At 46.7% G+C, this 24,578-nt stretch overlaps 1 protein-coding gene across 1 annotated transcript; it reads right to left on the bottom strand.

Annotated features, from left to right (window-relative positions):
• Nucleotides 1–138: 138 nt before the first annotated feature.
• Nucleotides 139–23,918, bottom strand: LOC119401439 (uncharacterized). Its single transcript, XM_037668259.2, has 5 exons — nt 23,671–23,918; nt 22,014–22,390; nt 18,512–18,728; nt 8,980–9,198; nt 139–3,449 (listed from the first exon to the last, which is right to left on the bottom strand). The coding sequence occupies exons 2-5, from the start codon at nt 22,340–22,342 to the stop codon at nt 2,748–2,750; spliced, it is 1,467 nt and encodes a 488-aa protein (XP_037524187.1). The 5' UTR covers nt 22,343–22,390; nt 23,671–23,918; the 3' UTR covers nt 139–2,747.
• Between the last annotated feature and the right edge of the window lie 660 nt (nt 23,919–24,578).

The following is a 24,578-nucleotide window of genomic DNA, read 5'->3' as shown; positions in this document are numbered from 1 at the left end:
CCCTTTCTTTCGCCAAACGGCGATTATCGTGCCCCTACTAAGATGGCAGCCGCAGCCGCCATCTTTTGGTGGGTACGGCTTCACCCTTGAGCAATAATTGCCACTCCAGCAATTTTTTTAACCTCCTTGGTGGTAATGTTGACGGTAATGCAGGAATGTTGTGCCAGAATTAGTACAGCAGAAACATCAGTCGAACATATCGCGATGGGATTTCACACGATAGTACATCCAAGATCAGGCATCACAGCATAAGCTGTCAAGCAGAAGCCTAGGCAAGATTTTGCCTTGGGAGGGCTCAGATTTTTCTATATGTACCGTCACATATGTATACATGTGTACAAATTCCAAACCTCCTTCCCTGGCTGTGTTTATGCTGTCAAGCAATGCAGCAATATTTCAGTCAGATGGGCAAAACAATAAGTGCGATAAGCCATAGAAAGTGCTGATTTGAACTGCAGTTTGACTCGACAGTACTGTTTGGAATATCCGCAAATTCATAACATATGCATTATATTAGTAAAATAGCAATAACGTGATCATTTGCACAGAGCAGTAACAAAATGCACCCTTGTAACCATCATTTGAGAAACTTGCCGAGAGCTTAGGATTGCTGAGAATCGTGATATGTTGGCAACTGAAACGTAATATCACTTCTACTGGCACGCCACACGAAATTCTGAACAAGAAAACTCCTGCAATGTCAAAGTACAGGCATGTTTAGAACAGCATCATGAACATATGGTCTGTTTCGCGACCCGTGGTCTGAGCTTTGAACATACATCTTACAGTGTGCACCTCCAGCAGTTTATGGCAAGGTTCCAATGTAAATGAACAGAGAGGCATTCATTATAGTTTACCGTAAGCGAACCGTGACATCATTTTTGTACTGCACCAAGAACCTGTGCACAATCGTGCAGGTGTTCCCACAATGGTCAGCAACGTTCCCATGATACTGTTGACTATCCACCTTTAAAGGTATTCTGAAATGGTTTTGAGAATCTTTACAGATCCACTGAGCTTGTACCATAACATGTTCTTCAGATCATTAACAGATCAATATAAATGCTTTGTGTAAGGCCTGTAATTTACAACAGGGTTTTAAACACGTGGATCACTACATGTCGCAGTGCTGCCGCCACACCGAGGTCCCAGCTGCCCATGAATTTGGGATCAGGCATGGTTTTGTGACATCGTTTATGCAACTGATCTAATTGGCTTCTTAGGTTCACTCTTAGGGACACTAAATAAAAACAATGAATCGGCTTAGATCGATAAATTGTGCTGTGTCGTTAATTTCGCCATCATAGGTTATTAATAGAGGAGAAAATAAAGTTCAGAGTTTCATTTTTAAATTTTGTGCCAAAATCTCCCCACGTGACGCCACGGATTTCAAAGTGTATTTATCGTATTTTGGCACCATTGGCTCAACAAAATTACCCCAAACTTGGTATGTTAAGTCTATGGCCCCCTCAGAGGACAATGTACTTCATTTTTACCGATTAGGAACTACGTAGTCCCTAGTAGGGGCCGTCAAAACATGTGACGTCACGGCGAATGGTGTGGAAACTCCACATTTTGTTTTTGCGCGTTTTCTTGCTTGCTAAGCGTCTTCTCGCAGCAAGCGTGGTGTTTTCGGCATCGTGAAAGAGTACTTTACTAATACAAGAAAAATCATTTTGCTCTTTAGTGTCCCTTTAAGTATCGATAGCTACCAGATTTTTAGTGGCACCTGCTGGAGTATAGATCAACTTGACAAACGTTAAGCGTGGCCTGTGCAACCTTCTGCGTGCAGGCAGACAATCTCAGAATATGAAGCTTTGGCCTCACCCCTCAGAAAAGTTGAAGAGGAAAAGCAGAGATGGAAAGATGGTAGCCTTCCATCACCAGCAGCTTACGTGATACAAGGTGCTAGGCTTGGATTACGGTATGAATCATTCGCTCTAGTTGTCGCCTAACAACCTGCACAATTTCAGAATATCAGATCAGGGACCATTTAGACACACACAGGCTGTTCACATGTCAGAAAGCTTCAGAGGGGCATTGCATGATATCCTCCTTGTTTGCTGTATGCTATCCGTAACATGGTTCTGCTCCAGAAGCTTACAGGGTTTGTCGGTAAAGTAATGGGACTGGGTCTGGTAAAAAAAAGTATTGATCTAATCAGCGCATATTGTTGAAATACTTCAAAGTAGTTCCATTGGATGTCAATACACCACTTCTAATGTGATTCCCTTGCTGCAAAGCCTCCCTGAAAGTCAGCTGTCATAACCTCTTTCAGGAAGATGTCTGCTGGGCTCATATCAAGGCTGATGCAGCACTGATAGAGCCTTTATGTGAGCACAGCAGACGTCTTCCTGTTCCCAAAGCTCAAGAGAAGCCTAAAAAGTTAACGTTTCAACGGTGTTCCCGCCATCTAATGGGCTGTTACAAGGTCTCTGAGAGAGGTTACGGCAACCAGCTTTTAGGAAGCCTTTGCAGCGTGAGAATCGTGTTGGAAGAGGTGTCGACCCCCAAGGAAACTATTTTGAAGAGCTTAAACGATAAGTACAGATTAGATCAACGCATCCTTTTTTACCAGGCCAAGTCTCATTACTTTATGGTCAAATCCTGTATGGACAAACCCTGAAGCTGTTTCTAGAATGATCAGCAGTGCTTCCGCGACGCTGTTGCTCGTCGACAGAAAGTATGTTTCGCTTGTCCTTGACGAAGAAGGTGCAAAGATGTTGTTGCAGCTATGTTTATTCACCCTATGCATCCTCGACATGCAGAACACGCCAGATCTCGTGCTGTGCAAAGTTCATCTTCGGGAACTCTGCTGTGCAGGTTGTGCACGAAGTCCACGTGAGCGTCACGTGCGGGTAGTAGTTCTCCACGCACAATCTGATGTCGTAGCTGTCCGTGCTCAGGCGCCTGAGCCTCGGCATCGATTCGATCAGCCTGCGAACTTCCTCGGGCACTATGGACAGTGCTGGGACCGAACAGTCTGTAACGATGGTGAGCTGCTCCATCGCTGGGTGGAATGGCCGTTGGTGCGCTGGGCTCGGCGGCCCACCGATGTACGCCGAGATGATCCACTCGCCGTCGAGGTAGAGATCAGTGAGGCCCTTGGCAGCGTTAAGGAGTGTGAAGAACGCTTCATCCATGATGGAGTCGCTCAGGGCGAGAGATCTCAGTTTCGCAAACGAGCCGGGTTGGATTGTCTCGTCATCGATGTTGCAGCCCAACAGAGAGAGGCATTCAATGTTTGGGCAGGTGCGTGCAATGGTAGACAGAAGCACGCCTTCGAAGAATTTTATCGTCAGGTGTGTCAGTGGCAGCATTCGCAGCAGATTGGAGAGGTAAGGGTTGAAGGGACACAATCCATTTTGGGCACCATACATTATGGAAAGACGCTTGAGCTGGGAGAACCCCGATATGCAGTTGAGGACCTTCCGGTTTGTCGTCGTCAACTGCGCCAGGGATTAAATAAAAATTGCATACTTTATTGTCTCCAAAGTGCATGGCGTGTTTAATGTCTCCAAAGTGCAGGGCTCTGAATTTATCTCGACCCCCTGATCTTCTTTAACTGACAACTGCTTCGTGGGATCGAATCTGGGCCGCAGTGGCCGCATTTCAAGGGAGGAAAAATGTGCACCGTGCACCTAGATTTAGGTGCACGTTCAAGGATCCCAGGCGGTCGAAACTTCCGGAGCCCTCCACTACGGCATCTCTCGTAATCATATCGTGGTTTTGGAACGTAAAACCCCAACAATTATCCTTATATTAACTGACAACTGCCAAGAATGCGTCCCAAACACTGGTGGAAATGGAAAGATCATCTCAGAATCGAACATTATTTTCTAAAATTTTCAGTTCTTTTTTTTTTTTGCATCAAATGAAAGGCCAAGCCCTTAAGAACCTAGAAAATGTAGCGGTAAACATGAGTGCACCCTGAAAATGTAATACAGTATGCTTTCAACAGCTATAGTCACATACAACTTTAGAAGTCCACAGCATTTCCTCCTCAAAGGCACACAAGCCTGCACCAAAGGGCGCGCACTCCAGACTAACATCATCATCTGGACGGCCGGTGACCCCGCCTTCAGAGAATGTTGCCGAGTACATGAGCGGAACTAGTATTTCTTTAGTCACAGAGGCAATCGGCTGCTGCACATCGGTCGTTTGGGCGGAGCCACTGCGGACTTCTTAAGTTGTATCAGACTATAGTTTCGGTTCCTACTATATACCCTGATGTCACAACACAGTGTGAGCTTCTCTTCATGTGCTCACGCAAGATATGATGACGTTTCCATGGCCGCTTTGTTCCTGGCTCCATTGGTGACGCATAAGCGGCCATTTTGAATGTTTTCATGCCTGATGTGATCACAACTAGCCATACTGGTGCGCATAGGTCGGCAAAAAAAAAAAATGGAGCTCACTCAGACTCACTCAAGAAATATATTTTGCTCTTAGGTCTTACTCGGACTCAGACTCATGAAAATATTCCTCAACTGGACTCCATCGGACTCAGACTAGCTAAACTTTTCTCAGCCGGACACACACAGACTCAAACTCATGAACATATTACTCAGCCAGACTCACTCAGACTCATGGCTGCACCTGAGCCTGAGTGAGCCGGCTCATGAGTCCATTGGCATAAAATGAGCTTTTTCAATCATGGTGTCAATCCTCTGTAACGCCAATATTTCCCATAATCAGTGCTCTATGATATGCCTTTTGATCTTGAACTTCAAATACAAGTTATCATCATATATCATACATCATCATCATATATAGGCCCAATAAGGACATTTTTATGAAAGACGCGACTCACAGGAGGTACTTTTATCAAGAACTTCCAATGAAAGAGTTTGCGGGGGGAGGTCAATGCACCGCTTCCCCTAAATCATGCCTCTGATCATTAAATATTGAGGTGGCGTTGAATGCGAGTGTGCTGAGATACGTGTGAATGGACGACTATATACGCAAGTCGATATAAGGCTGACAGTAATGCTGAAGATGAGTAGATAGGGCCATAAGTCGGCAACGAAAGGTGGACCTCACTCAGACTCACTCAAGAAATGTATTTTGCACCATGACATGCATGTCATGAACAGCATGATTTCCATTCCACGGCCTTGGGGCTCTTGTGGCCATTTCATTAATTTCATATAATACCAAAATTGGTATGGCGTGACAAGAGTTCATGACGAAGATAATGACATGCCCTAATGTACAAATCGTGCAGCATGATTTACATGACATGGTCTCAGGGCGCTCGCGGCCGTTGAAACGAATGGATATATATGAAAACTAGTATGACGAGACATTTCTGTATGACAAACACAATTGACACGTCAAATAACATGAAAATCACGTCATGAATATCATGTACGACATGATTTACATGCCACGTTCATGGTGCACTCTCGGCTGTTTTGCTAGATTGTGCGGGGGTGCTATCACCCCCTGTAAAGTCGTTTGCGCCTCATGGCGCATGTGCGTCTCTGCGTATTGGCCGCAGAGCGAGAGTCGCGCTGTGCTCGCGCGGGTTAGAGTTAGTGTGGTGGCGACAGCAGCGCCGCCTGCGGAAGAAGCTAGGCCGGCGGACAGGAAACAGGAGGGAGTCTCTTTGGGTTTGGCGGCGTGCGTGGATGGACGTCTCCCGTGGTGGGTCCGTGGGGGACGATACCGCGGCTCGTTTCCTGCGGGCCCCTCGTGGTGAGTCGAACGTCAATGACGTCGCATTTGCGGTGCATTGTATGTCTTATGTTGTCTTGAGTGTGTCTCATGTTTTCCGGGTATTAGCATTGTATAAGGTTATTTAGCAAGTTACTAGTTGTGTATCAGAGTGGCAGGCGAGCTCGCCGTATGTAAAGCAGAAGTTAATAAATATGAACACGTGCTGGTTTGCCCGATGGCGTCTACTGTGTCCCTGTTCCGAGAGCGGCGATGTCAGACCCCGATAAGTGATATACACCAAAACTGGTATTGTGCGATGTGACTGAAGAACATGAATAACAGGTGGTAACATGAAAACCATGACATGCATTTCATGTATGTCATGATTTACATGCCGCGCTCATGGTGCACTCGTGGCCGTTTCGCTCACTTCATATACACCAAAGTTGGTATTGCGCCATGTGACTGTGTGACCAACATAAATGACAGGTCCTAACATGTGAATCATGTTATGCATGTCATGGACAGTATGATTTAAATGACACTGTCATGGTGTGCTTCCGGCCATTTTGTTAACTAGATATACTATACCAAAATTGATATGGCATAACACGAATGCGTTATGAACATAGTAAATGACAGGTCATACATTTTATATACTAGAATATACATTTCGTTGGCATGGTATATACCAGATTGTGCATGCATGCGTGCATGGCAGACATGTGATGTATGCAGCTCTTTGCTGGCTGCTTCGCATTACATCGATTCCCACAGTGCGTGAGATCTGCTGGATTTTTTATGCAGATAAACGGAAGTTTCGCTAATGCACTTCCAAATACAGTCGAACTCGACTATATCGAACCCAATTACATAGAATTACCTTGTATATCGAACAACTTCTGAACACGGTATAGTTACAGTGAGAATATATAGCGAAAATTACGGTTACATTGAACAAGAATAGCAGCGACTCCCGATACATCGAATGTCAAGCGGGGCAAGGGTGCCCCCGGAAGTTGGCTTTCCCTTGTAGCGGCGAGGAAACTGGCATTTTTCCGCACCGCTCACTCCAAAAGTGGTTTAAGCTGGTGGCGCATGACCCACTCTCCCGGCCGTGACCACGCCCCGTCAGTCGAGCCGCCGTCACCCCCCTGCAAGAAATGATCCTGACCCGCCCGCAGCGCTTGCTGAGACAGCCAATCAGGGCCTCTTGTACTCTCGTCGTGAGAGCGCGCGGGTCGTGCGAGTTATCTCCCTGCATTTCTCGTTAGCTGTGCTTCGCACCAGGCGCCTGTGCCGTGATGGCTAGCAGGAAGCAGCAGAATTTGCCTTTCACCGTGAAGCTCGAAATTATAAATCGAGTCAAACGTGGTGAGAAGTCGGACGTTGCGGCAGCATGCAAGATTCTGAGGAGCACTCTCAGCACAATCTTGAAGAATAATGCGGAGATTAGGCATAAAGCGGACAAAAGATCCGGTGCCCGTGGCGCCCGACGCGTACGCACGGCCGTGTATGAAGACGTTGAGGCAGCCATGTACAAGTGGTTCGTCGACGTTCGGTCACGCAACCTCCCCGTGCCTGGCCCCATGATCGAACAAAAAGCAAAGAACATGGCTTTTCTCCTTGGCAGGGAGTATTTTCAAGGTGGCTCCGGTTGGCTACAGCTGTTCAAAGAAAGCCACGAGATTGTCGGCAAAGCGCTTACTGGCGAAAGCCGAGCTGTGGACTTCGACAGTGTGAACAATTGGATGCAAGAAAACTGGCTCGACATTACAGCACGACGTGAAGCCCGGGATATCTTCCATGCCGACGAGACCGCTCTGTTTTGGCAAATGCTTCCAAATAGGACACTTGTGTGTCGGGGTGACAAATCTCACGGCAGCAAAGTGAACAAGGCTCGTGTATCCGTGCTGTTGGCAACCAATTAAAAACTTCGGCCCCTAGGCAAAAGCAAGTCGCCGCGGTGCCTTTGGAATGCACTGTCACTTCCAGTGACCTACCAGTCAAACACAAAGGCGTGGATGACTGGGGAGCTTTTCAGCAAGTGGCTGTCATCATGGAACGATGATTTGATAAGCGAAGGTCGCAAAGTGTGCTTGCTTGTGGACAATTGTTTGTCGCACCGCTGCAGTGCGAGTTCCAGCAACATTGAGCTGCGCTTTTTGCCTCCAAATACCACATCAGTTCTGCAACCCCTAGACCAAGGCGTAATACGCTCGCTGAAAGCCGGCTGTCGGAAGCGCCTGGTAGAGAGACTGCTGCTAAACCTTCGTGTCAGCAGAGAGCTCAAGATTGACTTGCTCGGTGCCCTTTCTATGCTGAGTGGATCCTGGGCAGACGTTACGAATGAAACCATTCGAAAGTGCTTCAGTGCTTGGTGATGACTGAAAATTGTGATGAGTGCAACGAAGCCATTGCCGGTGTTGCCGAAGTACGGAGCGAGCTGTCCAAATTTCCGGAAGCTGTTGACGGATCAACGGTCGACGAGTTTCCGAGTGCAGATGATGATGTCGCAACCACGGGTGAGCTTGAAAACGAAGACTACATTGCCGACATCATGCCGAGCACAAGTGAAAGCGGGCACAATGACCAAAGCAACGACGATCCTTTGCCCAAATCCTCAGAGGTGATTGGTGCTCTCGCACTAGCCCGGCGCTTCTGCGCGAATGTGGAAGGTTGCGGCCTCGCCTGCTCCGACTCTTTAGACCATGTTGAGAAATGCGTGCTGTCGCGGGCAGCGAAGTTGCTCAAACAGAAAAAAATGGAAGGCTATTTCAAGCGCAACTAAGCTAGCTTCGTCAATAAAGTGCTTGTATGAATGGTATGTGAATTTATGATGTCCAATTCTTTAGCAGGCTTATATCGAATTATGCCCTATATCGAACTGACAGGCGTTCTTTTGTGAGTTCGATATATCCGGGTTTGACTGTACTGGAAGCATCTGTGATTTTGACGCTTGGTCCTGATAAAAAAAAAAAGGAGCTTGAATTTTTGGGCTAGATAAAGGACCTTTAAGATGGTGTGTGTGATACTGTCGCGAGTGCTTGCGTGCATGTGTGCTGCCAGATGTGCAAGTTTGATGTTTTCAATAAATCCAGTTGTTAGTCTGCAACCGTCCTGTCTGCTTCTTCTACTTGTGTCCCGTCTCCTGCGCAGTTTTATTTCAGTTTCAATGTCATACCAACTAGCCCCCAAATGAACATTACTTCGTAATAGTTTACCAGACAATTTGGTGTTTTCGTCAGCGGTTATATCAACATTGGCACCTGAAAGGGATGCTCTGAGTACAGGCTGCTCCAATTAGGTACGATTTACCTGCAGCTGCTCCAGGTTCGGATACCGTTCGAGCGCCTTCTTGATGCAAGGCAGGGTTGTGCTGCGCATCATGGTGGCATTGCGGCATCGCCGTCGAAGGTACGAGCCCAGTGTCAGCTCCCGACGGTCGCGGAACAGGGGTGGGAAATGTGGCGACCGCATACGAAACTCCTCCGCAACCCTCAACATCTCATCCAGCGGCGCTTGGACTTCAGAGAGCTGTGAAAATGAAGAGTATGGTGCAGGTAAACAATTATGAAAAAGCTTTAGCATACACACAGAAATAAAGGTAATGTACCGAATCTACATGATTGTAAGTCCCCAACTCGAATGTAGGTAGATCCCCTCTCCAAATCACACACTGAAAAAAAAAAGAAAAAGAAACTTTAGCCCATTTTATAACGGAAATTTATTTAAGCAGCTGATGAACTGACTACACATGCTCACTCGCTATCAACCCAGCCCTATTCATGAACTCTGATGCCCAGGCCCTACAGGCCTTGACCTGCGCCCTGAATATGGCTGTTCAGCCACTGTTCTTTGTCAAGAGCACTGCTGCTGATTGTTGGAACAGCAACCCTTCCATCATCGATGGACACTACCATAAGAGCCGTGCAGGCCATTTTCTTTAAGTATCAATCGTCGATGGAAGAGCCGCCCTTGCAATCAGCAGCGGCACTTCTGACGGCGAACGGAGGCTTTGTTAAAGTTGAAAAAGAAAATTTCTTCAATACAAGTGTGTGGAATAATTATATGCTATTGGTTGAGCTGGCAAGCAAGCATAACATTGTAACCATGCCATAGCACTCCTGATTTCTCATCCTTCTTGCCATAAATGGCGGTACTACTTTTGGTTTTGATAGGAAGTTGAACATCTAACTTCGGATTTTAAATTTAGACAAAACGGGTCGACCTAAAATCAGGTAAATATGGTATTTTCACTCTTTGCAGGCAATTCTACAGAAGCAAGTCATACATCTTGGAGTGCGGTCTTCTTATCTACGACATTCTGCAATAGCAAATTTTGGCTACACCATGTTAGCTGTCAGGTGTGGTTTGATAAGTGGATTGCCGAAATAATATTTCAACTTGTTTAACTATTGGACAAGTTGGGAAAAAATTGAACTGCCCTGTTACCATGCCATCAGGAGGCTAACTTCACTGCCAATGTGAATTCTCTTCCTGCTTTGGCTAGCTGTGTGCAAGCAAAGTACGTTCCCTGCCTTCTCTCGACTGCTGGAGAGGGGCAGCTGGTCACATTGATGTGACGAGCCTTGCCTCTTTGTCTCCCTTCTGCTTCTATAGTCAGTTAAAACCTAAGAAAAAGTGTAAGCTCCGCCCACAAAACTGTGGCGCACCTGCCCTTCACCTGTGAAAGGCAGTCGCACTAGCTAAAGCCCCTCTACCTTCAGAAAAGTACAGCTTCCTCTTGATCTACGCCGCTTCCTCCTCTCCACGCCTCCGATTTGGCGGCTGCGGTCACGTGGTAGCGCGCACCCTTTTTCTTGGTATTCTGTTTTTGTATCCGCCTCTCAGCGCCATGTTGGAAGCTTTTAACGTGCCATGTGCAGTGTGTTCGCCGCATGAAAAGTGCACAAAGTGTGAAGTGCACGAGTGCGTCTCGCTCGTTTTGTCGCGATGCCGGGTTGTAGTGTGTTTGGCTGCCATAACCGCGACACCAGAGGAAAAAAGCTTTTTGCCATTCCGCGCGGAAAAGAGAACGAAGGTCGTCGAAAGTCTGGCTCCACAAAATAGGTCGAGTCAACTTCGAGCCGAGAATGGCACGGCTTTGTCAGGGAAGTGCTCGTGCGTCTTTACTCTTGACCGGTGTCTTGCTTTGCCGTGCGACATATGTGGTGTACTACTTCCTCAAATAGTCAAGCGATATTTTGTGTAATTTGTCATGCACCAAGACAGCCACTTGCTCGGTAAGAAACTTTTGTGGTAGGAAGGGCCTCTCGCATTTCGCCTCCATCAAAATGGGACCGCTGTGGCCGGGACCGAACACGTGACCTTCAGGTCATCAGCCGGGCGCCGAAACCGCTACATCACCGAGGCCGAGGAGAAGCAACATATGTGAAATGTCGTGAAGTTTTGACTGAGTACCTTCATGGGCATTGCAGGCATTGTTGCAGTTATATACGACAGAGATAGTTCATATGCACAGCAACTATTCCTTCCCAAATAGTGTGGCTTGACACCACAGCTGCCATGTAAATATTTCTTATTGATGCAATAAATAGCATGCCGTGTTTACAGAACTTCATTCCAACCCTTTTTCAGTAAACCCAGTTACCGATATCTGCGCCAGGTACACAGGGATACACGACACTCCGAAAAGAAGCGTAAACGATGTGCAATTTGTTACGAACTGTACATGGCTTGCAGCAGCTCTTCTGGCGCGCTACATCATTAAAGGGCCCCTCACCAGGCCACATAGCAAATTTTAGATAGACGCTGGAAGTTGTTGTGTGCCGAATGAAGAGCAGTGTGTCGCAAGAATTTCTCAAATCGCTTCATTACAAGCTGAGAAAAACGATAATTTGTAGCGGCGCGAAACCGTGATGCGAGGAGGCGAGTTTCAAACCCTTGCCACTCGCCCCGTGTAGCCTTCGCATGCCAAATCCCTTCCCTGCCCTCTTCACTTGGCACATACGCACGAACACGTCATGCGCATGCATGGTCACATGCGCATGACGTGATCGAGCCAACCCGAGCACGCGAGCGGCGTTGCACGGCCGCTACCTTTTTTTTTTATGTAGCGGCCATGGGCGTTTTGTCGGCGTTCTCTGTGGTGTACTGCCTGTTTCTGCGGGACGGGCATGAAAGTTGAGACATTTGTACGGGCACGAGAGTGGCGGTATCATGAGCTAGTGCCGCATTAACGTTTACTTGGACGCGGTCGAATAAATGAGCATAATGAGTGCTTGAACGCGCCAGAACATTACTTTCGTTTCCAGGGCTGGCGTCTGCTCGATGCGCTAACCGCGGGGACACGAACGCATGGGAAAGGGAGGCACATTAGCCCCGCATCTCGCTGCAATTCATGAAAAAAAATGAAAAAGACGCACACATCCCCTTTGTGTGTCTCATTATTTCTTTTAAGTTTCATTAATCTACTCAAACAACAAATTACACAAACTACACATGTCGTGTCAAATAATTATCGCAGTGTCACGTGCTACTGTTGGCGACGTCAGAGCACAGTCGTCTACGTAGAGGAGCGACGTCACAGCACTACCATCTACGTAGGGCCATTTTCTCATGTACGTCATTCCCTCATTCTCTAAGGCGCGCGCCCGCGAGAGGAAGGGCAAGCAGCGTTCACCTTGAAATTTGACCCATTTCCGCGGCGCGTAGCGTTGCAAATTTTGGCAGACGTGATCGTGAACGCTCAGTGTATGCATTGCGCTCGTTAGCTCAAAATTGTCAAACCTGGTGAGGGGCCCTTTAAGGGAATCAGATGGTGCGCACACCGGCACCAACTGAGAGAATGAACGCAGAAACGAAGAGTGAATCATTACACGTAGCCGTATGTTAGACACGGCGTGCAACCAGCCTGAAAGCTTCACGCGTTCACGTGGTGCGTTCGAGGGGGCGCCGCTGTCACAAGCGAAAGATGCGCAGTAGAGGCGGCGGCGGAGGGAAGAGCAGATGGCAGTACTTTTACGAAGTGGAGGGGCTTTAGCGCTAGCTGGTTTCCACCCAAACTGTAAGTACATTTTCTCGGCTAATGTAAATGCTACGCCTACGCATGTTAAAGGACCCCTGACACCAAAACTGAAACCTCGAGATATTTGTGTTGTTTGACTGTCTCGTATACGTCGACATTTCTGGCCGATTACTAGTGGCAAATGTCACCCTTAAGGTATTTTAATTTGGTTTTAAAGTAGGCGTGAGTGCTTATCTGAGTTGGCAGCACCTCGCGACATCGCCACTAGTACGCAGGGGTGCAACAGCCGAAACAGGATTTGGAGCAATTTCTGGAGCAGCAAAATGTTGCTCTTGGAGCACAAAAATCCAAATTTGGAGCAGGTTACGAAAACAAAAACCTGAATTTTTTAGAACGAAATCCCAAATTTGGTGCAGTGTAACAAAGAAGGCTTACTTTTAGAAAATAAAACAAGAATACGGTAGAATTTTTCAAGACGTCAGCGATCATAGTAGTACACGTAATTACACGGCATGTGCATGTATGAGTAATTAAGGAACAAAATGAGCTGTGTCCCTGACAGCTAGTACTAAAAGTCCCTTCTAAATCTTGCTACGCTTTTCCGCAGGACAAAAGTGGCTTAAAAAGCGTTTCGCACTTAATAAAACAAGCATCAGGAAATTTGAGAACCACTGTCCTTTTTTATTGCGATAGTAATTATATGGACACTCTTGATGGGTTCCTGCCGTCATGTCCCGTATATAGTCCAAATTGATAACATCACCCCGCGCATCGTATGTTCTACCGCGGCTAAAAGCACGCGAGAGCGGAGGCAACGAACGCGGCTGAAGCAGAGATCAAACGAGCCAGCCCGTCTCCATTGCTCAGAGGGCGCACGCAATAACACCACTCCGCTCGAGAGGCCTGCCACCGAGGCAGAGAGGAAACACCCCACCCGTCTTGAACGAGCATGAAAAGATGCGAGAGGGGGGGTGCTGCTCAAGTAGCAACTTTGAAATTTGATTCTAAAGGTGCGGTCGCGATCGCTAGCGCGGCAGCAATCAGCGGGCAGCTCGTATATCCTGCTACGTGCTGCGCTCTCAATGCGAAGACAATGTGCAGAAAGTGCATCTTTCCCTGGAGCGGCCGTATTCTCTTACACCAACGTTTTGTAGAGTTACGCAAGATCAGATACAAAAGAGTTTGCTGCCAGCCTCACTTCGTATAACATTACAATTTGTTGTTATCGCATTCAATGCTTCACCCTTGCGGTGAAACTGTGACTTTTTCTTTTCTTTCGCGGGGGGGAGGGGGTTAGGGTCTGAGCGCCTGCATTGGATGATGATGTCCACACTGGAGATGACCAATGCGGCCTCCATTTCTCGCTAAAATTTGCGCAACTGAGAAAATTTTGAAGCTTTTTGGTGCAGCCTGGAGCAATTTCAACAAATTTCACGGTTTTGGCTCAGCTTGTCGCAAAAATAAGGAATTGTATCAAATTGGCGCAATTGGCGCAGCTGTTGCACCACTGAGTATGATGTAGACAAAGGCCCCGTGCGACGCTCCATAAGGAAAGCTAGTATTGTCGACGTCGTAGAAGATTCACGGGGCGCACACAATACCACGACTGGCACCCGATGAGGGCTATTGTTCCTCGCGCTTCTCGCTCTTTTGTCGGGCTGCTCTCGAGGTGGTTTAGGCTGCTTATGCCAGGAATGCTTTTCTTTTTCCTAAGGGGACACACTCTTAACAAGCTTAACCCATACCGGAGCATCCGCATCGTCTCATTGTTTACCGCGCACCCGGGGCCCTGATTTGAAAACTTCGCTGTCAACGTCACCAAAGCTTGAGTGCACGTGGTCTTGCGCGCTCCCCTGCTTGGGGCGCTAGTTTCTTACAATTTTGGGTGAGCGTTGCAAAGTGAGACTAAACTTGGTCACAATTAGCGATGCTAGCATTAATGATACGATTTCTTAAGAGCATTTACGATTCAATTTCGGCGTTACCAGATACAAGGCTAGAAATCACAGTAAGAAGTCACAAACAAAAATTTTGCTGTCGGAGGTCCTTTAATAATTAAATGTCAATTATTACTACCTAAAGCATTATGTTAAGCCGAGCAGCGATGTCAAAATCTCTAACGAAATTATCCAGGACATTCAAGTTTCCGACCTAAAAACCAGCAACACAAACGCGTGTCCGTATGGGAGAGTCAACTATCTCTGAAACCCTCGGAAAGCGCTTGACGTCACGAAAATGAGTAAGCGCTACTGGATGGAGCAGTTGTGCAAATTCTCTGTGGAAGGGGCAGTGATGGCTGTGGGCTGAGCTGACATTTTTTTTCTTAGGTTGTAACCGACTATAGTTTGATTCGTGGTGCACTTGTAGTGGTGGCAGAGCACGTTCCGCATTGGATGAAGATCTGAAGACTCGTGTCATAGTCAGTGGTGCTTCAAGCAAAGCCTTTCACGTAGGCATGCACGTATGCTACTCACTCACTCGAAGCGCGGCTTCTGAAAAGAGCTTTAAATTTTGACCGTTCTCACACCACACAGCTGTGTCATACTTTGAAGGCACAAATGCCATCAAGCGATCAACACGCCTCACTTATTTGCTAGCAATGCCTAAGCCTGGTGACGGGGCGTTTTAGTATATTACGTTAAGCTTGTGAATAAAATTTGTCAAGCCATGCACTTTAACAGCCGAACCTCGATATAACGAATTATCAGTTATAATGAAGTAAATGAAGAATTGTGCTGCCATTCGGACCGTCCTACAAATATATACCGTTATAAGGAATTTCCAGATATCACAAAGCCATTTTCATGTCAAATGCGACTTCGTTACAACGATGTTTTACTGTACACGAATCTTTATACGAACAACGTTATGTACCATGCAGGCACGTAGCCAGGATCTTTTTTCGGGGGGGGCCCAAGGCCTAATTATTCGAAAGAAAGTCTTTTCATGGCAAAAAGAAAGAAAAGTTGCCCGAGAACATAAAAGGCTGGACGAATTTCGGGGGGGGCCCGGGCCCCCCGGGCCCCCCCCTTGCCTACGTGCCTGGTACCATGCTTACATCACAAAAAGTGGGGCACTGCGACCGCTGAACACAGAAACATCACTTCGCTTGTTCAGCAGTTGACAGGTAGTCCTGCAACGTCTTCAAATTGACAATTACGCCATAATTTGCAGCTGCCTAAATGTATGCGGCTTTGTGCAACATTAAATTGGGTGAGATATACCTTTGCCGTAGACTATTTTTTGGGGGGTTTGTAAATGAAAGCAGTGATGGAAGTTTGTGCAGCATTCGCACAACTGCCTGTTGTAAAAAGAGGTACATAAACACAGCCTCTATATGCCTGACTATATATTCAATATGGTGTTATTCAACTTACAGTAGCTGCAATTTGTTTACGGATTTATTAGTTTTCTTTCTCAAGTGTTTTTTTTTTCTTTCATGTTCGGTTGTATAAGGTTGTATATGTATACGGGCGCATGCACAGTTCGAGTTTAGTCCTAATCTTGTATTTTTTGCATTGTTGTACTGTCTCAAGGCTTTGTTTCGTATGTACTAAGGGAGTCATTAAGATCATTTGTTTCTCTCAGTTTGAACTGTTCATTTTATTCTCTTTCACTCTTTATGTCTTATTAATACCTGCCAACCCAGGGACTTCCAAAATCGGGAGACTCACAGCGGTGTGGGGTGGGGAGGGAGGGAAGGAGTCAGTAAATGGTTTCGGGCGACACCTGTGATCGGTGCACAAAACTGAAAATTGTCCTTATCTCAAATGGTCACTTCAAGGGTTCCCACATCACTTTTTGATCATACAACAAAATTTGTGTTTATCTCAAATGGTCGCTTCCAAAGGGGCCCTGCAACACCTTTTGAACATACTCAAAATTCACTGCAGATCAGTAGTCAAGGCTCTTGTGAACATGTGAGACAAACAGAAGCACTGCACGGCGCATGAAATTAGCCCTTTCATTTCACGGACAGCCGAAAATAGCTTGCTCACCTCTCGGCAAACTGTGAAACGGACATGGCCAATGGCCAATTTCATGATCGCCTCCGTGAAGTTTATATTGGTAGTTTATAATTCAATAAACAACAGATATAAATTTTTCTCACTACGGAAACACCGAAGCAAGCCCTCCTAATACTTCCTGTTTCGATCAATGGTCTGATTGTTTTGTTTCTTTCCACGTTCATATGAGGTGCTACGCGGCTTAGGAAAGCCTGTGCTATTTTGAACTCTACGGACCCAAGTGGGTCGCTTGCCTCGCACTGAACACACTCTCACAGTAATTACCAATTCACATCGTCAGTTCCAAATCTACCAGCACTCTGGCCAGTGCACTCTTTCTCTTTTACGTGCCTCGCAAGCTAGACGACTGCAGACATCGTCGGTGCATAGCTAATTGAAACTGCCTCAAAATGTGCTACCTGGGTTTCGCTACTATCCGTCACTCAACCTGATGCAGTACAACATCGGTGAGCACCAGAAGTGCTTGTGTGCTGCATAGATACCGCGGGCACGACGGGATGCCACGGCAGTGGTCTCGCGATTCTACTGAAACTGTAGTGCTTTTTTTTTTTTTTTCAAAATTGAGTTGGGGCAGTTTATCGCGAGATTTATGGCCGCGATCATACAATCGGGAAGACAGGTCAGAAATCGGGAGTCTCCTGGGCAAATCTGGGGAGTTGGTAGGAATGTTTATTAGATTTGTCTATGTCACTAAGATGGTTTTGCTCAATTTGTGCATTTTTATTGTAATAAATATGTTGCCTATGCCGCCCATTAGTAAGGGGTCGTGGTCCTAGTCAAGCCCATTAGAAGCTTTTTGACCATGGCCCTCAGCATCGTGAACATTGGAAACTAAAAACTCACAGGGTCCCTTAAGTATTTGCCTAAGACGACTCGAAAGAGAAAGCCATCTTCTTCATTTTCTTGTCGAGTGATGTGGTAATCCTCCCCCCCGCCCCCCTCTGAAAGCTTTCTGCACCTAATGTGATTTTGCACTGCCTCCAGGATCAGAGGCATTGCAAGCTTTCTGCATCTCACCAGCTTTCGCACTGCCTCCGTGATCGCCACACGTTTGACGAAGCGACGATGTCATGTGATCACGTCATCATGTGACATAACGGTAACGTCACCACATGACGATGACTTTTTGAATCACTCGTGTAGACGCCGCCGACACGGGATGCAGGTGCCGGTGGCGGTCAATTTCCATGTTTGATGAGTCATCTAAGGCTTTTGCTTTAAAGGGACACTAAAGAGCAAAACGATTTTTCTCATATTAGTAAAGTACTCTTTCACGATACCAAAAACACCATACTTGCTGCGAGAAGACGTTTTGTAAGCGAGAAAACGCACAAAACCAAAATGTGAGTGGTGACGCCACCTTGAAGTTTCCGCACCATTCGCCATGACGTCACATGTTTTGACGGTGCCTACTAGGGTCTACGTAGTTCCTAATCGGTAAAAATGAAATACATTGTCCTCTGAGGGGGCCATAGACTTAACGTACCAAGTTTGGGGTAATTTTGTTGAGCCAATGGCGCCAAAATATGATAAATACACTTTGAAACCCATGACGTCACGCGGGGAGATTTCGGCACGAAATTTAAAAATGAAACTTTGGACTTGATTTTCTCTTCTATTAACAAACTTATGATGGCGAAATTAATGACATTAGAGTTCTCAGAGCACACTTTATCGATATAGGCCAATTCATTGTTTCTCTTTAATGTCCCTTTGAAGTGTTTCAAAGTTTCAAAGCTTCGATGCACCCAGATGGTTCATTGACAACACTGGGCTTGGGTGAACCAGCCTGTGTTTCGTAGAAAGCATCAATGCGAAAGGTTGCTCTTACCGCAGGACAATTTGTAAGCAGCGCGAGGAGCGTCAGGGGACAGAGGAAGAGCTCCTCGGTGCCGATGGCTGGCGTGGTGCCCCAGACTTGGCGGAGGTGCGACATATACGGCATCTCCTGCACAACTTCTGAGCTCTCCGTCTGCAGCATCAGGTCGTGGTACAGGATCAGTCTGGTTACCTTGGAGAACCAGAACACGAGGTCTGCCATCCGGTCCCTGCATGGCCACAGCCATTTTAAACACCGAGCAACAACACTAGGCTCGAGTCAGAGCTTGACTGGGGGCCAAATCCAGTCTTCCTCTCTTGGCGCATTCAAAATACTCACATGCTCTTGTTACACAGCCACTCAAAGTTACCTACTTAAATGACATTTGTAGCACTTAAACAGACACTAAAGTGAAACAATAAATTAGACTGAAAAATTATACTCTGGGAACTCTAGTGTTGCTAATTTCACCATCATAGGTTTAGTGATAGAGGAGAAAATCAGTACCAAACATTTCACTCTTAAATTTCCTGACAAAATCTCCGATGGTGACGTCAGAGATTTCGAAGTGTTTTTAACACGAAAGTGTTTCATGCCGGGGTCTGCCAAGACTTCACTGACGTATTTCCATCACGGATATCACGTTGTAAAATGTACACTAACAGATGACGAAGGAAAGCACTAAAAGAAGTTCCATCACTGGGAACCGAACCCAAGAACCCTCGCTCCACAGCACACTAACGGCGAGCTATTTATATACACCATTTACAGCTGGCGGTACTCAGAGCTCAGTGGCACTTCGACGTGTTCTCGTTATCACCACCGAGATGGTGCGAAGGGCATGCTTTAAAGGTCGTCGCTCTGCTCGTTGCGATGCGTGCATGCCTGTACTTTGCCCTACAGGGCGTGGTCGCCAGTGCACGCGTGCTTATCTCGTGATGGGGGCGGTCTGTACGTCTTGTGTGTTCACCGCAAAGGTTGCGTTGAAGTTACAGAGCGCACGAAGGTCACTTCGCTCACTGCAGCGGCCGCATTTGCGCAAGAAGCGCGCTGCTATAACCCAACAAAGCAACAACTGTGACCGCTGTTAGTGCGCGCTCGTCCTGAGTATACTTGTGCGGGCGTTTCTTGAGTCCTTTTTTGTGTTTGACGGCGCTATAGCTGACCAACACCAATAGACATTGCACAAGCTCTCATATATCAATGTGCAATAAATGTTCAACTACCTCTGTGAAGACACGTTTCACTTTCGTGTTATATTGATTCCTATGACGAAGGGATCAGCCATGTTTTTTTTTTCATATTTTGGCCACACTGACTCAACAAAATTTCCTGAAACTTGGTATACAAAGCCTCTGGCTCCCCCAAATGACAATGCACTTCACCTTTACTGATTAGGAACTACATAGGCCCAAGTAGATGCCACCAAAATCTATGACGTGACGGCGACGAGTGGGATAACTTCAAAGTGGCGTCACCACCTGCATATTATTTTTGTGTGTTTTCTCGCTTACCAAGCGTCTTCTCATGGCAAGCATGGTGTTATTGGTATCATGAAGAAGTAATTTACTAATATGAGAAAAATTGTTTTGCTCTATAGTGTCCTCTACAGAGACAAAGTTGAACTCTACACACAACAGACAGTTTTAAAGGGGCCATGACACCCAATTTTCGGTCATAATCTGTGTTAAGTGGGTTAATCCTCGTGCGTTCACAAACAAGCTGGCGAAACATGCCCATTTTGTCGAGCACTTAATTTATAATTGAATATTTTTATAAACACACAAGCGGCCTGAGAATCGGGCAACACTGACACACCAGCAAGCCGCGACGTAACAAGCTACTTGCTTTGAGAGCGCCTGCATTCCGGTGAACGATTTCATTCCGTGATCAGCTGCTCGTGCAGTTTACGCTCTCTTCAGCTTGGCATTGAAATTAAATGACTTGCGGCGGCTGAAACTTTGGTAGAAAATGAAGGCTCCGTTCCATGCAGAACATGACGTCACACACACCATGGCAATATGGCGGTCACCGGCAGTGGGCGGGGTTTATAGCCGGCAGCTTCTAGGGCTCATTTTGCACTTAAATATTCTTTTACGGCTCACTTTTCATATATTTACAGGCACAATAGACCCTCTACTTCTATTTTTTCACTGAAAACTGCAAATTGTTGGGTGACCACGTCATGGCCCCTTTAACGTGTCCAGGATATGCAATGGCATTAGTGTTACAGTTACTGAGTGCTGCTAGTGACATCTTTCCACACTTCATATAACTGCAATGTCTTATAGACATGTTCTTTAGCTCCGTGAGTGCTTCTAATAACAGGAGCTTTACAAAGGCAAGATGTTCATAGCTGCACCACAGCCCATAATCTCGACATCTACATGTTGCTGCTGAAAACAGCCACAGCCGGGGGGGGGGGGGGGGGGGGGGTTCACCCCCCCCCCTAAATTTTTCGATTTCGCATGTGTATATATACACGCACACATACAAACGCACGCACGAACATAAAAAGGATGGTTGAAGCCCCCCCCCCCCAAAAAAAAAGAAATTTCTGGCTACACTTCTGGTCACAGCACAAGGAACTGAAAAATTGCCAGTTGTCCACTGGCAGCTAGCCACAAGGTCAAAATGATGCCTGTTCATGGACACATGCAAACCCAGATGTTTCACCTGGTCTATCTGTTGGTTTGCCTGCATTTGCTGCTCTTTCTCCTTTGTCACGTGGTACTTGTACCCCTTCCAGTATGACTACTAAACCAAGATCGTAGCTAAAGTGTGAGTCCTGTCTTATCATCTTCTTTTCCTTGCGGTTTTGCACAATAAAAAGTAATTTCCCTGCCTGAAAGGACTTGACATCGAATGTTCAGTTTTCCCAGCACATGCAATCCTTTACTATGGCCACCTAAGAGATGGTCTCGTTCTGGCAGACTTGATGCCTTCAAGTAGTATGTGAGGGATTATTGGTCAGCTGCCAGCTCGTAAAAAGATCACATGCTACGTGACACCAACAGGCAGAAAAAGAGTGTTTCACACTCGCTGCCATGGTTGCGATTAGCGCTGACTAACACTGCTAAGTTGAAATGCACATATATACCCAATCAAAATGGACAGGAGGATGACTGCCGCCGTAGCTCAGTGGTAGAGCATTGAACGCGTTATTCAAGGTCACAGGTTCGGTCCCTGCCAGCGGCAAGTTATCTTTTCGTCCACTTTGCTTTCTTCACATTTATATCCTAATTACTACAAATGACATTCCCTAAACTCTCCTTGGCATTACTGTCAGTTAGTTCTCATTAATGTTGTAATAGGAGTGTCACATGGTGTACTGGTAATCCCGATCAAGTGCGATCGGGGTCAAATTTCTCAACAATGATTGGCTCCCTTCTGCAGTTTGCATAAAGGAGTCAATCACGATAAAGAAATTCGGTCAGGATCAGGCCTGATCGTGATGAAAAGTTCCTGTGTGACACCGATGTAAGAAGGCAGCCACAGTTGAGTGCAAGCTTACCTATTGTGCACGATAATCAGCTCCTGTGCCTTGAATACAACATCCCTTGCGGCAGCAAGGAATCCCTTCGTCGACTTCAACTCAGGTAAACCGGAGAAGAGTACCGTGGAATAGCACAGTTTGGCGAGAAAGCCTCGGCAGCTCGTAAAACCTTCCTGAGATGTCGTGAGCATTGATCGGCTAGCGTCGGCCGTCAGTGGCTGGGGAATAGAGCGGCCACTTGGCAGTGGCTCGTCCAGCTTCAAGATGATGAGGTCTTCGCCATTGGCAAGCTCGTCGAGGTCGCCGACCTTCCCGACAGCCTCAATCATGTCTTCCCAATAGCTCATGGCTGATAAGTCGGCTTCAATCCTTCGTTGAGGTGCAACTCCAGTTTTCTATCAGAAAAAAGAAAACATGTGTAACATTAAAGGGGTACTGGCACGTGACCCTTAAATGAGTAAGAATTATGCACACACTTCTTGTGAGACACAGTATATCACTTAGCAACGAACATGTATTCATATGGTGCTAAAGCTGGTCTATAGATGCTGTAGTCGACATTTCTCAGAACAGCAAGAAAGTTGCGGAAAATTAAGTCTCAAATTTAGAATTACGTGTTCATCATCTTACTGAAATGCCACGACTCCGTGCACCATTGGTGAAGCTGTAGTTTAATGTTGCTAGATCTATCTGTGTGGAATCACTTCAACAGCACAGATACTTCGTGGTTCAGTAGCCTAGTAATAGCATAAAAGTTCTATGTGTGCCAATCAACAGTAATAGACACGGTGGACATGGCGCTGCGCATGATTCTGTGTGGCTCGACACAGCGCGCAGCAATGCGTCGTGCATACGCATGCTGTGCATTCATTTTGGCCAAAATACACTACTGTGATGCTCTAAGCAATAGTCATTGGTGGCCAACGCTTGCAAAAGAGTAACTTGTGACTACGACCTCAGCCGTTAGAAGGTCTTTCCAACAACAGACAAAGAGACAAGCTGCACAATTAAAAAATTAGGAGCCTTTCCCCTATCGGGAAAATGGGGCGTAGGCGAAGCTTGGTGCATCCGTGCCTGACCTACTGTTCCTTTCTCTCTATCCTATTGCGCAATCATCATCATCATCAGCCTGTCTACGCCCACTGCAGGGCAAAGGCCTCTCCCATGTTCCGCCAATCAACCCGGTCCTGTGCTTTCTGCTGCCACGTTACACCTACAAACTTCTTAATCTCATCTACCCACCTAATTTTCTGTCTCCCCCTCAATTGCGCAATGTTCCCTCCTAACTCTTCCCTTCCTCCATGGCCGGACTTTGACCTTTACCCACGTGCTTAGCAGCTCAACACTTCTGCTGCTACAGGCAACAACGACGGTCATGCGTGAAACAATTAGATACAACAATGAAAGGCAACAATGAAATGACAAGTGATCTCGATAAAACGTCAGATTGTCATATCAGAAACGGCTGATCGGCGAGGAGCCCACTATCGAGAGAGCATCGGTTATTTGAAAACAGCGCGTGCAAATGCGCATGTGACTGGCGCACCTTCGAGGGCCTCGCTTGTGTACACCCACGTGTCTGTACTCTACGCCGCTGGGTTTTTCGCAAACTATGCCGCCGCCGCTGCCACCGAAATATGTAATTCATAAAAGCTTCGCTTAAAAAAGAACTCACTCAGTGCTGACACAAAGTATCAGCCTTGCAGTAGAACAGTGACAAGCGATGCTGGCTCCTCAAAGCCGCGTTGACGCTTTCCGTCGTACAGTGCAAAACTGCGGGTCACTTTCGTAGGCTTTCATTCTGTCTATGCCACACGAACAACGTTGTTCCTTAACGGACAAATTGCAATGGTTCTCCGTGCACCTACGCTCACACAGCGAAATCACACTTCTAACGCGCCATGCCAGGCCATGCTGTAGAGCGCGCGCGCGGAGATGCGGGCCACTAGAGGAGGTCGTGATGCGGGCGATTACAGTGCTCGTTCCGCGCGCGCTTTGGATTGATGATCGGCGTGGATCGCGGCCTCTGAGATCGGCCTCGACAGCTTTGCCCATGCCGGCAGCTACTATCGCGGAGGCCACGCTTGAATGCGCGAGATTCGTGGAATGGAGCCATCCACGTATGAAAGTCTACGGAGCCACCACAGCCGTAGAAATCTGAAAAATATTCGTTCAAAGAAACGACAAAACAAAAGTTCTATGTCAAATCAAGAAGTGTTCTAACAAAAACTATTAAATACCAGAATATTTCTAAGATAATTTCCAAACATATACCCATTCAAAGACGCTTCTGTAATGACAATTTTTCTTCGCAAATGCATCGTTTTGGGTTGCGGCTAGTTGTGGATGCAACTAACAGCGCAACTCGCGCAACTCACATGGTCATTATCGTCGCGCCCGATCCGGACCATAGAGTTAGTGTAGACTCGTCTGTACTAACTATGATCCCGACCAAAGTTCTTGATCGCGATTGGCTTCGCACAAGTTGCGGAAGAAAGCCAATCGCCGCCGAGAAAATTCGATCCAAACCGTGCATCGGAACACGCCAGTAGACGTTGCTATGGTAACCGCCGTGCCAGCAGC

This window comes from Rhipicephalus sanguineus, chromosome 8, assembly GCF_013339695.2.
Source record: "Rhipicephalus sanguineus isolate Rsan-2018 chromosome 8, BIME_Rsan_1.4, whole genome shotgun sequence".
Classification (NCBI taxonomy): Eukaryota; Metazoa; Arthropoda; class Arachnida; order Ixodida; family Ixodidae; genus Rhipicephalus; species Rhipicephalus sanguineus.
Note: the sequence above shows the minus strand (reverse complement) of the source record. Positions and strands in the feature narration are given on the sequence as shown.

What these genes read in the sequence shown, in the direction of transcription:
- LOC119401439 (XM_037668259.2), bottom strand. Translation starts at nt 22,342, where the DNA reads ATGAGCTATTGGGAAGACATGATTGAGGCTGTCGGGAAGGTCGGCGAC. An exon ending in CTGATTATCGTGCACAATAG is followed by an intron (nt 18,729 to 22,013) that starts GTAAGCTTGCAC and finishes GTGGCCATGCAG; the next exon opens with GGACCGGATGGCAGACCTCG. An exon ending in CGAACCTGGAGCAGCTGCAG is followed by an intron (nt 3,450 to 8,979) that starts GTAAATCGTACC and finishes TCCCTGGCGCAG; the next exon opens with TTGACGACGACAAACCGGAA.